Genomic DNA, 14,378 nt, shown 5'->3' on the forward strand with positions numbered 1-14,378 from the left:
TTTATTTTTTTGATCAAGAAACACCAACATGGTTTAAAGAGTTTATATAAAATGAGCAAAGATTCAGTTAAATGTAAAAGAAAGACTTTACGCTTTTAATTCAGAGGAAATATTTAAAGCCAGAACTGACACATCCTCTTTACTTCTAGGTGGGATTTAGGTCAATCAGCTGCTTTATATTGATGTTCTGAACAGGTGACTGACTTCAGAACATCCTTATCATCAATCCACGGAGAAAAGGAAACTCATAAGGCCACTTTATCCTTAGCAGAACATGATAGTGCTGCAGAACAATGAAAAATGGAAATCTTGCACCAGACGAACAAAAAAGCAAAGAAAAGCTTAAAGAGCTCAGTTTTTCTATTATCTCATCAGAAAAGATGCTTTAAAAATAAATAGTGTAGTAAATCAGTAATACATTTGCAATAGTATCAAATGACATTATGCAAGTTGTGGGTTTGAGGTCCTTATTTTCTATATAAGGAGATTTAACAAAAAGAATAAAAAGGTTAAATAGACATTCGAAAGAGCAAAATATCCAGTTGGGAATGTTCAAGGCAATACAAGATTTTCAGCTTTAAGCCAAACAAGCTTAAAATCCAGAACTAGGCCAGGACTAAGGCTGGATCAGGGGGTGTGAGTTGGTGTCCTCAGTCGTCCTAAAGGAAAATAAACATTAGATCCTGAAGAATAGATCCAGATTCATACAAAGCTACCAATAGAGACATCTGAATGTTTAGAACCAGATTATATTAGTGCCAAAGCAGCTGCTCCAGTTCTCTTTGCATTTTGTTATTGAAATCAGCAGTAATACAATAAGTTTAATTACAGAAGAAAAAATACAATTCTTATTCTAAGTACAAAGCATGAAAACTAATGGATTTGGTGAATCAAACACAGACATACTTTAGTGTAAGTGTTGATTTTCATTTTTAAAGATGATTTATTTTAAGATAATGTGATCAAAATTCTAATAAAAAGATGTATTTAAAAACTAGAATTACAAAAAGGTAAAACAACAAAATGCCATTTGGTTGAAATAAATGAACTATATGTTTTAATTTAATAAAAGAAAATGATTATTAATGCTGAATTATTAAAACTTAAAACATCAATTAAAATCTTATTTTCTTTGTACTTAATAAAGCTATAACTAAGATGGATTAAAAAATAATAAAATACAATGCAATAGAAATCCAAATGTTAGATGTGGTTCTGACCCATTCCTCCTCCTCTGCTCCCTCTCCTGCTCCTCCGGGCCTCTGGGAGCTGCTGCTCTCTGATTTATTGGCCATTATCTTGTCCGTCCACGAGGCTCCGGCTTTTTCATCTCCAGCGAAGTTGCACTTGGTAACCGTCCCGCTGTCGACTTTGGCCAAAGAGACTGTGGAATAAAAGAGGGAGGAATGTTATCCGTGCTGCATGTGACCTACAGCAGAGCTCAGGGGCTCTGAAAAAACCAAACCATTCATTTGAAATCATTAGTATTACTTTTTAGCTTCTAGAGTTAGAGTAAGGTAAATATGCAACCAGTAGGTTTAAGGTTTTTCTCTGACATATAAAAGGACTGTTTCCTCTGGTCTTCAGTCTGACTTCCTGCCCCGTTTCCAGCTCCGTTTTGTCCATCTCTAACTCTGGGTACCAGAAGGCCCAGGTTCCAGCAGGCCGGAGCATATCGGTGATTTTGACCAGCTCAGCTTTGTTAATCATCTGCGAAAGCTGATCCTCAGTCAGACGATCCGATTCTCCTTTGGCTTCCACCTCTGAGGAAAAAAAAAATCACAACAACATCAACTTGCCTGAAAAAGTTAAACTAACTGGAATATCCATGATTTTCCCACTGAGTAATGGTTTATTTTTTCAGTTATGCAACACCATTCCCACTTTGTGTAGAGTCAAAGCCACTAAAGCAATCTAAGAGTGAAAATATACCACAGCTGATGTTTGTTGTTGCTTACTCACTGTAGGAGGACATGAGGAAGCCTGTGTTGACCTTTCTGGTGTCGCTGAAGTTCGGCTCCAACTCCTTCCCACTGGCTTCAAATTTCCTCTGATGGATGCGTGTGGGTTTGATGTACAGCACATAGAAACGTACCTGACATTCGTTTCAAAGAGAGAAAACAATGTCCGGTCTGCTTTTCATCAAACTTTGATTTTTGTTTGGCATGACATATTTGCTCTGGGATTTTTTTTATCTTTATTCAGTGGATTAAGCTCTAAGTCTGTTAGATCAGGTCAGCTGACAGCCTTGGCAGGACCCAGGACAAGATAAGCGGATATAGCCCCCTCAGACGTGACATACTGTACATATTTCGCTAACGTCACAAATCTTAATTAGAAATACGACGGAGTATTAGGGCCAGGCTAGAGATTTTTTTATCTTTTATTTTGAGAATAAAGCTGTAATATTACGAGAATAAAGTCCTATTATTACAGGAACAAAATCATAACATTACGACAATGTAGTCATCACACCTCAACCCGTCTCAGAAAAAAAGCTTTGAGCTCCGACCAGCAAATGCCTTTGACATCATGCCCAATTTAAAGCTGGTGTGCTAAAAGATTTCCTTATTTGTGAAACCAGAGCCAAAGTATAATGCTCAACATTCTTCATTTCAGGGAAGAAAGGGCTTCTTGTAAGAGTTGTCATAAAATATAACTTGTAGTTTTAGGACTTTATTCTCTTAAGATTACGATTTTTTTCTGATAATTTTATGACTATTCTCGTTGTGACTAACCAAAATAACGAGCATAAAGTCGTAATAATATGAGAATAAAGTCATAATATTGCGACTTTATTCTCGTAATTTTACAATTTTATTCTCCTAATTTTATGCCTTTATTCTCATTATGTTACGACTTTATTCTCATGATTTAATAACTTTATTCTCATAATGTTACGACTTTATTCTCATAATGTTACGACTTTATTCTCATAATGTTACGACTTTGTTCTCATGTTACGACCTTATTCTCGTAATGTTCCAACTTTATTATTGTAATGTTACGACATTATTCTCGTAATGTTCCGACTTTATTCTCGTAATGTTACGACATTATTCTCGTAATGTTACGACTTTATTCTCGTAATATTAAGATTTTATTTTCATAATGTTAAGACCTTTTTCTTGTAATATTACGTCCTTCTTCTCATAATGTTACGACTTTATTCTCGTAATATTACGTTCTTATTCTCATAATGTTACAACCTTATTCTCGTAATATTACATCCTTATTCTCATAATGTTACAACCTTATTCTCGTAATATTAAGTCCTTATTCTCATATTACGATTTTATTCTCGTAATATTACGTTCTTATTCTCATAATGTTACGACTTTATTCTCGTAATGTTACAACCTTATTCTCATAATGTTACAACCTTATTCTCGTAATGTTACGACCTTATTCTCATGATTTAATAACTTTATTCTCATAATGTTACGACTTTATTCTCATAATGTTACGACTTTATTCTCATAATGTTACGACTTTATTCTCATAATGTTACGACTTTGTTCTCATGTTACGACCTTATTCTCGTAATGTTCCAACTTTATTATTGTAATGTTACGACATTATTCTCGTAATGTTCCGACTTTATTCTCGTAATGTTACGACATTATTCTCGTAATGTTACGACTTTATTCTCGTAATATTAAGATTTTATTTTCATAATGTTAAGACCTTTTTCTTGTAATATTACGTCCTTCTTCTCATAATGTTACGACTTTATTCTCGTAATATTACGTTCTTATTCTCATAATGTTACAACCTTATTCTCGTAATATTACATCCTTATTCTCATAATGTTACAACCTTATTCTCGTAATATTAAGTCCTTATTCTCATATTACGATTTTATTCTCGTAATATTACGTTCTTATTCTCATAATGTTACGACTTTATTCTCGTAATGTTACAACCTTATTCTCATAATGTTACAACCTTATTCTCGTAATGTTACGACCTTATTCTCGTAATGTTACGACCTTATTCTCGTAATATTACGTCCTTATTGTCAAAATTTTACGACTTTATTCTCGTAATGTTACGACCTTATTCTCGTAATATTACGTCCTTATTGTCATAATGTTACGACTTTATTCTCGTAATGTTACAACCTTATTCTCGCAATGTTACGACCTTATTCTCGTAATATTACGTCCTTATTCTCATGTTATGACCTTATTCTCGTAATATTACGTCCTTATTCTCATAATGTTATGACTTTATTCTCGTAATATTACGTCCTTATTGTCATAATGTTACGACTTTATTCTCGTAATGTTACAACCTTATTCTTGTAATGTTACGACCTTATTCTCGTAATATTACGTCCTTATTCTCATAATGTTATGACCTTATTTTCGTAATGCTACGACTTTATTCTCGTAATGTTATGACTTTATTGTCGTAATGTTACAACTTTATTCTCATAATATTACGTCCTTATTCGTGTAATGTTACGACTTTATTCTCATAATGTTAATGTTACAACTTTATTCTCGTAATTTGACGATTTTATTGTTGTAATTTGACGACTTTATTCTCATAATGTTGCGACTTTATTTTCGTAATTTTATGACTATTCTCATTGCGACTTTATTCTCATAATTTTGCGCCTTTATTCTCGGTTATGACTTTATTCTGGTAATGTTACGACTTTATTCTTGAAATAGAACAAAAAAATCTCTAGCCTGGGCCTAATACTCCGTGGTATAAAAACTATTGTAATCAATATTTATTTAGAAAAAACAAAACAAAAACATTTCTATTAATTTGATCCATCTCAAGTTGAATTGAAATTTTCATTGCCTCTTTTTAAATGTTTATAGTTTTTGGCTTGGAACATGTTTAGATTTGAGCGAAAAATGTTAACCTCTTAACATCCACCTGATTTTGGGTAATCCTTGTCTATTTTGCATACCCAAATTGAAAAGCAAATAACTTAGGAACTGTAAGCGCAAATTACATGTGCAATACATTATTTGAAAGCTAACACCCTCTAGTTTCTGAATATATAAATTGGGTGAGTGGAACACAGACCAAGCTACATCAGTTCAAACATGACTCAAAGTTGTTTTTTTTTTATTTACGGAAATGATAGGTCTTTTTTTAACAGCAGTAATAGACATTCTTGAGAAAAAAACAGGTTTTATTGTGTTACATTTGTTCTACATCATGTCAACCACAAATGCCTCTAGCTATAACAGTTCCAGAGCTGTGAGGCTTTGAACTTTTGGCGTCAGCTTGGAGCTGCTTGCAATGGTTCCACCTGCTGGTAAAAATTTTACCGGTGGAATTTTATGCATTCTGAATTATTACCCCCGCTTAAGGTTTTAAAAGGTTAACCTGAAAGCCATTCTGCGGAGGTTCTACAGCAGATTCTGTTGTTTTTTCCCCACAGCTGCTCACTTCCAGCATGATCCTGCAGATTCAGAGGTGAATGACGACTGGAAGAGGAATTAGCATCAGCACAGTTTCTTAGCAGTATTAGACCTGTTCTAACTACTAAAGATAAACTACAGAACCTGGAAATAAATGGCTGAGTTTTTTAGTGGCATCTGAAGTCAGGCTGTGGCTGCAGATTAAGGCGTGTTCGCGATATTAGTTCTATTTTAAAGAGTCAACGTGTATTACCTTGTCCCTACCGGTAGCATTTTATATTTTAATGGAGCAGCTTAATAAACATAAAAAAGTTGTGTCAGGGGCCAAACCATTGTGTGGGAATGGGTGGATTAGGGGGGTACTTCTCCACTATTGCTAGGAAAAACTGGAAGAAATTAATATCAGTAAACCATTTTATATAACGTTAATATAAAGCCTGTGTATTTCTCCACAAGCCTTTTTTTCTTGGTTACCATCAAGATATTTAAACTAGAGTTGTTCTGATTCTGATGCCAGTATCGATTATGTCTCCAATAAAGCTGCAAATGTTGGCATTGGTATCGGTGAGTATTGGATTACAGCCGCCGATCCGATACCATGTAATCTAAAATAGGATTTACGCCCTGCTGGTATAACATTTGTGCTGTGCTGCCACCTGCTGTTTTGGGCGGGTGAAGAGCTGATCACCTGTCGGAAATTGACCTAGCAATTACTGTTATGTTGTTTTTATTTTTTTCTGTTCTATTTAAAAAAATTACTTGCTTAAATTTACTGTATTCATTCATGTCTCCAATCAAGAGTTCATCCTCAGCCAGGCTTTACTACAATTAGAATCATATCACAGTCATAGAGGCGTAATATGATTATTGTTTGTAACATACTGGTATCAGTAATCAGTATCGGCCCACACTCACAGAAACAAGCATCAGAATCATATCGGGAGAGAAAAATTGGTATCGGAACATCTCTAGTTCAAACGTTCATTAAACACATCAGATCCTTTATAATTCATATTATTTAGCAATATTCTGCTGCCACAAATATCTACAACTAAACTTTATGACTTAGGTCAGTCCTTTGTTTGCCTTCAAAATACAAAACACAAAATGTTATTTAATCCTTTACTGAGAAGGAAAATTGATTGGCACAGTTCATGATAGTCTTTACTGACAAAAGAACTAATTCTTTATACAAAAAAAATTGTGTCTATCAAATTAGAAATAGAAATAATAGATAACATGACCTATTGAAAGAATTAAAAAAGTGCAAACACAATAGGTTAAATCACAAATGAAAAAAAAATATATAATATATAAAATAATACATAAACACAAAAAAGTACCTAAAAACCACAAGCATAAAATATAAACTAAAAACACAAATCTTATGATCTAATATATTGTAAAATATAATAAGATTATGAAATTTCAAACTAAATTAAAATATAAATAAAAACCTACCTTTTGGCCGTTAGTGTCACTGATTGAATGTCTGGAAACATCCAGCAGGTTCCCCTCTAGAAGGACCCCGGGACCACTGAGGGGAACCAACATAACACGTTTGAACTGAATGAGTAACAGTTAATGATAAACTTGACCGTATTTAATCCCTCTAAAAATATTTTTATCACTAAAATATCACATTAAAGGGGTCGGGTTCAGGGGCGGAGCTTGATGGGGGGCCAGGGGTGGCCATGGCCACCCTAAGCCAATCACCGGCCACCCCTGTGGCCACTCCTACCATTTTTCCCCCTCTTTTAATGAACAAAAACACTGTGGATAATTGTGCACATCAATATCCTAACATTAAAGACGATAAGTACAGAAGTCATGCTCTTTATAGAAGTAGATTATGTGTTTTATCGGGTAAAGAGAAAATAACGTGTCTCTGCAAGTCATCTAGGAGTAGGGTTGGGAATTGAAAAGATTTTCACGATTCCGATTCCCTTTTCGATTCTATGAAACGATTCGATTCTTTATCGATTCTTTTTTCAATTCCAATTTGGGGGAAAAAGGAGAACAAACAGTTTGATTATCAGAGTCAACTTTGTTTACTTAACTATTGCACAATCTTACAAACTCAACAAGATCAAGATGTCCACAGGAAATGTGAAACTGGAGTAACATCTGTGTTTAAATGAAAAATGAATACAAGAACAAACTTAATAACCAACAATGTCTAATAACAAATTATGGGATAATAACCTATTTTAAATAACAAAAAATACTAATTATAAAACAGTAGTAGGGAAAATTAACAGTTCTTTTGCAGAAAGATGAGCATATCTGCTTTTTCTGGAAGGATACAGGATCTTTCAGGGCTTATGGTGTCTCCAGCCGTGGAGAACACCCTCTCAGATGGGGTGGAGGAAGCCTGCACACAGAGGTAGTTTTCAGCCAGTCAGATAGCAAGGGCAGCACATCTTGCTTGTTCCACCACCACAGTGTGGCGCTATCCCTGCAGGGGATGGAGGGCAAGCTTTTATAGAGCTGGATTTCCTGATCTACCCTCTGGGCTAAGGAAAGACGGGGCTTTGATTCACAAAGTGACCGCAGCTCGTTGTCTTCCTCCTCGAATAGTTCTTCCAACTTGCGTAACTTGCGTAAGTTGCGTAACTTACGTAAAAAACGTGACGTAAGTCGTGCTCCCCAGAGCCGGCGCTCTAGGCTCTGGTGCTGCGGGAATCGAAAAAAGAATCATTCAGCGAGCTGCCAAACGATACCATGGAATCGGAAAATACGGAACCGGTTCTTAACAGGATCCGGTTTTCGATTCCCATCCCTATCTAGGAGTCTTCAGTGAAATCACAGATATAGAATAACTATAATAGAATAACTATTAAAAAAAATAATAATAATCAATTTATGTAAATATTATTTAAATTTAAATTTTAGGCAGAATGATTATTGACAAAAGTAGGTTAGTAACGAAAATGGAAAAGATGTTCTCCCAAAACTCAAACCTGTAAAAAATGTTATCCAATACACCTTTTATCTAGAAAAAAAACTGATTTTTGAATATATTCGTTTATTTGTTAGCAAAGGCTGTAGGAAGGTATAGTTTGTCTTTATTTATAAAATATGGATGTTTTGCTCGTTAATTCTCCTGTTGGAACAGTGTAGATTGACCCTGAGGATCTGGCGCCTATCCACTCTCGGCCACCCCCTAATGTACATTGGTTAATGCCTGGCCACCCTCATAAAAATTTTACGGCTACGCCTCTGCTCAGGTTATTGTTGCCTCATTCTAAGAGGTGTTAATAGTTTTCTCTAATTTATACCAACAACGATGTATTCATTAGCACCTTGAAAAACAAGGACGATTTTTTTATTCCTTATCTGTTAAGACTTTAAAACAGTATATAACAACCACTACTTTATATAATTAGAGAAAAAGGAGATTTTGATTTATTATCGAGGTTTGGTGCAGCTGCACTGGGAGGATTTATCAGTTTGGAGCTCCTACCTTTCATATGAAGAGGGACACCAAACGCGGTCAAATCTCTCATTGTGCACCGGTTTGTTTTCTAAAGACGTGTTGTAATAAATTCTGCTCATTTTTTAAAGTATTCCTCAGTTTTTTTCCTTCTACTCGAGATTTTTTCCTGTTTCCAAACTTCCTGTTCCTGCATGAAAGTGTGTTAGAGCGAGGTGCGCTCGTTTTTCACACCCCTAGTGCCGCCAGACACTTGAAATGATCTGCCTTTGTAATGAACTTTATTTCAAAGTAATCATTAATAAACCATAGACGGCGACGTACCAAATTAGAAAAAAAAAAATTAAATATAGTAAATATAAAGTAAACTTTTTACTTTGGCTTTTAAGTTTAACAACTTTAGAGTTACTACAAGGTTTAGTTCAAAAAAGCCAAAAAGGTTGTGCTTTTTTTTTTTTTTTTTACTTGTTAAAAAGGAGCAAAATTTGTTTTAAAAAGTTACAAAATGTGGCAAAATAAGAAAGTTAATGATAAAATTTATCTCAGATGTTAAGATTAAGATAACGATAAAAGGCTTTTCTAAAAAGGTAATCCCTGAAAAGGTGGATCATTGTGTCATTTTTAAGATGACAAAAGGAACAAAGTAGATTGATATTTGACATATACAGAGCCAGAACTGAAATAACAGGATAACATCTGCTTAAAATATCTAAAAACACTTAATCTATGAGACTAAAAAAATATATATTTTCCAACAGCCACCTCCGTTTCTAATCTATATCTGAAGATTGAAATGTAAAAAAATAAAGTTTACTTAAAATGTTCATTTGGATTATAATTCTGAGATTTAACTTTTGGTTTTAATTATAAAGGACTGCATTTCCTGGAAAAAGAGAATATTAGAAATGACACTCTAGCAGTGGATATCACCTTTAAGAATAACAGCAAAGACATGAGCTAAAGAATAATGACTGATGAGAAGAGGAAGAATAACAACACATCAAGTCTACAAAGTAAACTAAATCATTGCTATTTTAAAGGACATTTAAATATGTGCATATCTACTTGATGCAAACAGTTAGGTTATAATATTTAGGGTAAATATTGTACCTTTAAGCCTGTTTATAATAAATAAAAATTCTAAGAGAAAATGAAACTGACGAGAAGGATTATGTAATAGGTACTACACTACACAGTGAAGGCAGCATTGGAAATAAATAGCAAGCATAGTTATTCAGTTAGGATTAAGGCCACAAAAGTTAGTTTTTTATGTTATCGGCCTTGTATAGTTGCAAGATTTGATTTGCAATGACTGGAAGATGACTCCATCAGTAACCCGGCAGTAATCCCACAGGGATGTACATAACATAACTTTTTAATAATTGCAAACAAATCATGGAAACAGTAAATTATATTTTTTTACATCATCTTGGGTCTTGCACACCAACATTTTATAATTATAAAGATTATCTACTCTAATGCTACGTTCACACTGCAAGCAGCTGGAGCAGCTAAAATGCGTGTGCTGCTTCATTTTTGATGCTTGTACATGTTTAGTTCTGACGTGCAGCAGAAGCATCTTTGGTGCTCTAGCTGCACAGTGGAAAGTGGGTGAGATGCGCTTTAGGCGGAGCAACCCTATCAATGGCGTAACGACGCAACAATAGGCCCGTAAGCAACATTATCTGGGTGGGCCCCATATGAAGTATAACATGTGATAAAGGTTCAGGATACGGCGACAGCTCCATAAGTCAGCCAAGAGGATACAATTATGCAATTCTCAGCAGTATATGATCACACATCACACACGGAAAAATAGTGACTGCGGAACCGTTGAAGACAGCGCACCACCACATGTTACAGACATCCCAAGTTCCAAAACTAATTTCAGGGAGATGCTTATCGAAACCCCCCCATCATGTTGAAATCTGGCATGTGTTGCGGTATAAATACAGTCCGATTCGGTTAGTCACTTCAGTATCAGGTGGGTTTAAGAAACATTTTCGCACCATGACATCTGCAAAGAGACGTCCTAGTCTACAATCGTGTAGGGGAACCACCAGGTGTCAGTGATGGGACCCCAGAGAGGCTGTAGGCCCATAAGCAAATGTTGTCTCTGCTGACCGATATTTATACCATTGTACCCTATCCTTTCTTTGCATATAACAATGGCAACTATAATTGCTGTGATCAGTGAGTAAAAGTAGTTTTAATAAGTTTTTCAGTGAGAAAGTCCACCTCAGAACTTCATCTGTGCAGTCAGTTCATCAGGAATACGATCCTGCTTTCAAATATTATCTCATTGTCGGAGCCGCTCAGACCCCCCGTACACGGGCGGTGCGCTGTCACTGGAAATCCTGTTCAACAAGTAGATGTTGGCATTTTTCTTGTACGTAATCCAAACTGCAGGCACCAGGATAATAAAAGCAAACAATTATCCAGCAGATTTTGGCATTTTAAGTTAATTTAGGCGTTAATAAACTGTTTCAGAGGAGGGATCATAGTGGTCTGCATCAGCAGTGCTGTGTCTCTCTCCCTGCCAGTTCCCAAGTCAGCTTCTCTGATTGGTTGAAGTGGCGCATCGAGCAGGAAAAGAGTCCCACGCCTCAGATGCTCAGAAACTCGTGATGCGCTGCTTCAGCTGCTCAAAACGCGCTGCGGGACCTTTTGCTGCGCCTTGATGCACGTTCAACCATTGACTTTGCATGTAAACTACCTGCTTCTTCTGCCTCTGCTGCTTTAGGTGTGAACATAGCTTAAGTGATGGATGAATCCGGATAACATGCCTGCTTCTGTGGTATTCATGTTCCAGAATGATTTAAATCACATTCACAGCTCTCTCTCTCATGTAATACACGTAATGTGCTGCTCTTTTTTGACTCCATGCTTTATGATGGACATTTAGAAATATAGAAATATATCCACTGAGGACAGGGGGCTGCTTGTTACGAAAGAGAAGCTGCATGGCTACCTAATGAGGTTGGGGGCTGCTGGTAGAAGGAGATAGATAATAGAGGCTTTAACCCTGCATGGTTTACATCTGACCTGCAGCAAACAGCTAATTCAGATACCTTTTTCTGCTGCTCTTCTTTTGTTTGGATATCAAGATCAACTATACTGTGTCAGTATTCTGATTCAAAAGTCCACATACTGTCATGATCTCAGACCTGGTAGCTTCACGAGTTTTAGTTTCTGGTTCATGTCCTGACTCTGGAAGGCCAGTGGATTGAGAGGGTTTAATGTTTGTCTCCTGTTCATATCCCAGCTCTTCTCCACTGAGCCCTGAGGGTTTTGGCTCGGCATGCAGGTTCTGGTCCTTCTAAGCTGAGCTCTTAGGGTGTTGGCAGTGAAGGACAGTTTTAATTCCTGTAAGCATGGCTCCTAGGAGGAGAATTCTCCAGCAATCCCTCACACCCAGCATACTTGCAGTGACAAGGGAGAGGAAAAACTCTCTTTTAACAGGAAGAAACCTCCACCAGAACCAGGCGTGGTGTGAGCGGGCTTCTGCAAAAGCAGACTCTGGGAGCTCAAGCAGACATACAAAAAATTACATGGAACCACTGACCCTTAAAAAACTTTCTATGTTAGAAAAGGTAAGTTAACCAGCTCCAGAGGTGGCTCTATCTAGGAAAGAAGTAGTTAACTAGATGAGCTATGAGTCAGTTTTTATGTCAAACGAATGACTAAGGGCCCCTACAGTTAACCAAAGTAGATATGGCAAGGAGAGAAACAGGACTGAACACTGAAAAATAGGACCAACTCTATGATTTACAATTAAAGTGTCAGGATCCGGGACTTTGCCCACCAGAGGGCGCCGTGGATCCAAGCTTGGGGAGCTTGGACTCAGCTTGATCAGCTGTTTGATATTCTGCTGATTAAGGAAGCTCCCTATATAAGCTGTATGTGAATTTCTCTCTGTGCTGGATCGTGTGTCTTATCTGTGCCACCATGCCTGTCTGAGCCTTGAACCTGCAGCTGCTTCTGGTTTCCAATAAATATTGGACTTTTATCCTCCCTCTGTGTCTGTGAGTCTGCATATGGGCTAGTGAAACCAACGCATCATGACATAAAGTTGTTGATGGCAGCATCCCAGCATATGGCTCCCAAAGGATATTTGTTAAAGAGACCGAAAACTAATTAACTAAATGACAATAAAAGTCGTACTTTGTAATAATAAATTTAAAAAAGATGAAGAACAAAATCACTTGGAATCTTATTTTTTTATCAAGTACAAGTGGTTATTTTTATCTGTGGCATTGAGCTCCATTATTGTAATGTTTACCAAATCTTTTTAATTCACATAAATATGCCAACAACAATGGTCTGCACATTGATGAAGTGGGTAGCACTATTGCCTTACAGCAAAAAGGTTCTGGGTTCAATTCTTGGCCCTGGGGTCTTTCCGCATGGAGTTTGTTCCATGTTCTCCCCATGCATGCATGGGTTCTCTCCGGGTACTCCGGCTTCCTCCCACAGTCCAAAGACATGACAGTTAGGTTAATTGGCTTCCCTACATTGTCCTTAGGTGTGAGCAAGTGTCTGCATGGTTGTGTGCCTCTTTGATGCACTGCAACAGACTGGCGCCCAGACTCGCCCATAGACTGCCAGAGATAGGCACCAGCCCAACCGTGACCCTGACAGGACTATACGGGAGAAGATGGATGCCAACAACACAAACTTAAAGTATGATTACTGTTTCAAAGATTCAGGGCATCACACAAACTTAAAAAAACCAGAAGCCAGCCATCACACTCAGAGCCTGCTTGACGTTTGTGCTGTGACAGGTTTGAGCATCACAAATAGGTGCAACATATGGATGAGTTTGTCCCATATGGCCTGCAAGAGACAGCTCAGTGATCACTGTTGAACACTGGACCTGTCAATCATGTCCAAACACTTTGCTCCCACAGCAGTGAGAAGATGAACCGACGCCATTATTCCCGGCAGTAGGCCTTCGCCTCTGTGACACGGTTCCAGTGTGAACCAACTAATAAGTCATGCTTTAAAATCTCTGATCACGCATTCCTTCCTCATCCTTCATTAGCAATGTCCTCCAGCAGTGCTAAAGCTACTATCCTTTCACCAACAATAACTTTTCATGGTTTGTTTGTTTGGACATAGTGTGCTGTTTGTTTTTGTTTTGTTTTCACTTATCAACTAGATTAAAAACGGCCTGAGCTCTATCTCACAGAACGATGCTCATTTACACGACCGAAATGAAGGAGTATTTACATCCAACTGAAGTTATTTTCATTGTTTTATGTCAAATTTTATTCTAGAGAATAAAATAAATTTTACAGGAAAGAAGTACAGTATATAAATGTTTTAGAATTTTTGATAGGTTCAGAATATATAATTTACTTCTGGTTATGATGCCAATGCCAACATGAAAGGATTCTGCACCAGTAGGAGTAGGACCATACCATTTCACCTTTATTTAGAATAGCATAAGTCATCAAAGTTCTGTACATATCACTGAAAATACCAGCAAAATCAAAATAGAAAAGTGAAACACAGAGAAGCTAAGACAAAAAATAAGACTGGTAAAAAAA

The 14,378-nt window shown here is 36.6% G+C and overlaps 1 protein-coding gene across 1 annotated transcript; it reads right to left on the reverse strand.

The window, feature by feature from the left end:
* Positions 1-19: 19 nt before the first annotated feature.
* arpin (actin related protein 2/3 complex inhibitor) lies at positions 20-9,041 on the reverse strand. The gene is made up of 6 exons (XM_038274447.1): positions 8,857-9,041; positions 6,852-6,927; positions 1,963-2,095; positions 1,557-1,763; positions 1,221-1,384; positions 20-659 (listed from the first exon to the last, which is right to left on the reverse strand). Exons 1-6 carry the CDS (start codon positions 8,946-8,948, stop codon positions 651-653), a joined length of 681 nt encoding a protein of 226 aa, XP_038130375.1. The 5' UTR covers positions 8,949-9,041; the 3' UTR covers positions 20-650.
* Positions 9,042-14,378: the final 5,337 nt, after the last annotated feature.

This window comes from Cyprinodon tularosa, unplaced genomic scaffold (assembly GCF_016077235.1).
Source record: "Cyprinodon tularosa strain WSP-4 unplaced genomic scaffold, ASM1607723v1 ctg917, whole genome shotgun sequence".
Lineage (NCBI taxonomy): Eukaryota > Metazoa > Chordata > Actinopteri > Cyprinodontiformes > Cyprinodontidae > Cyprinodon > Cyprinodon tularosa.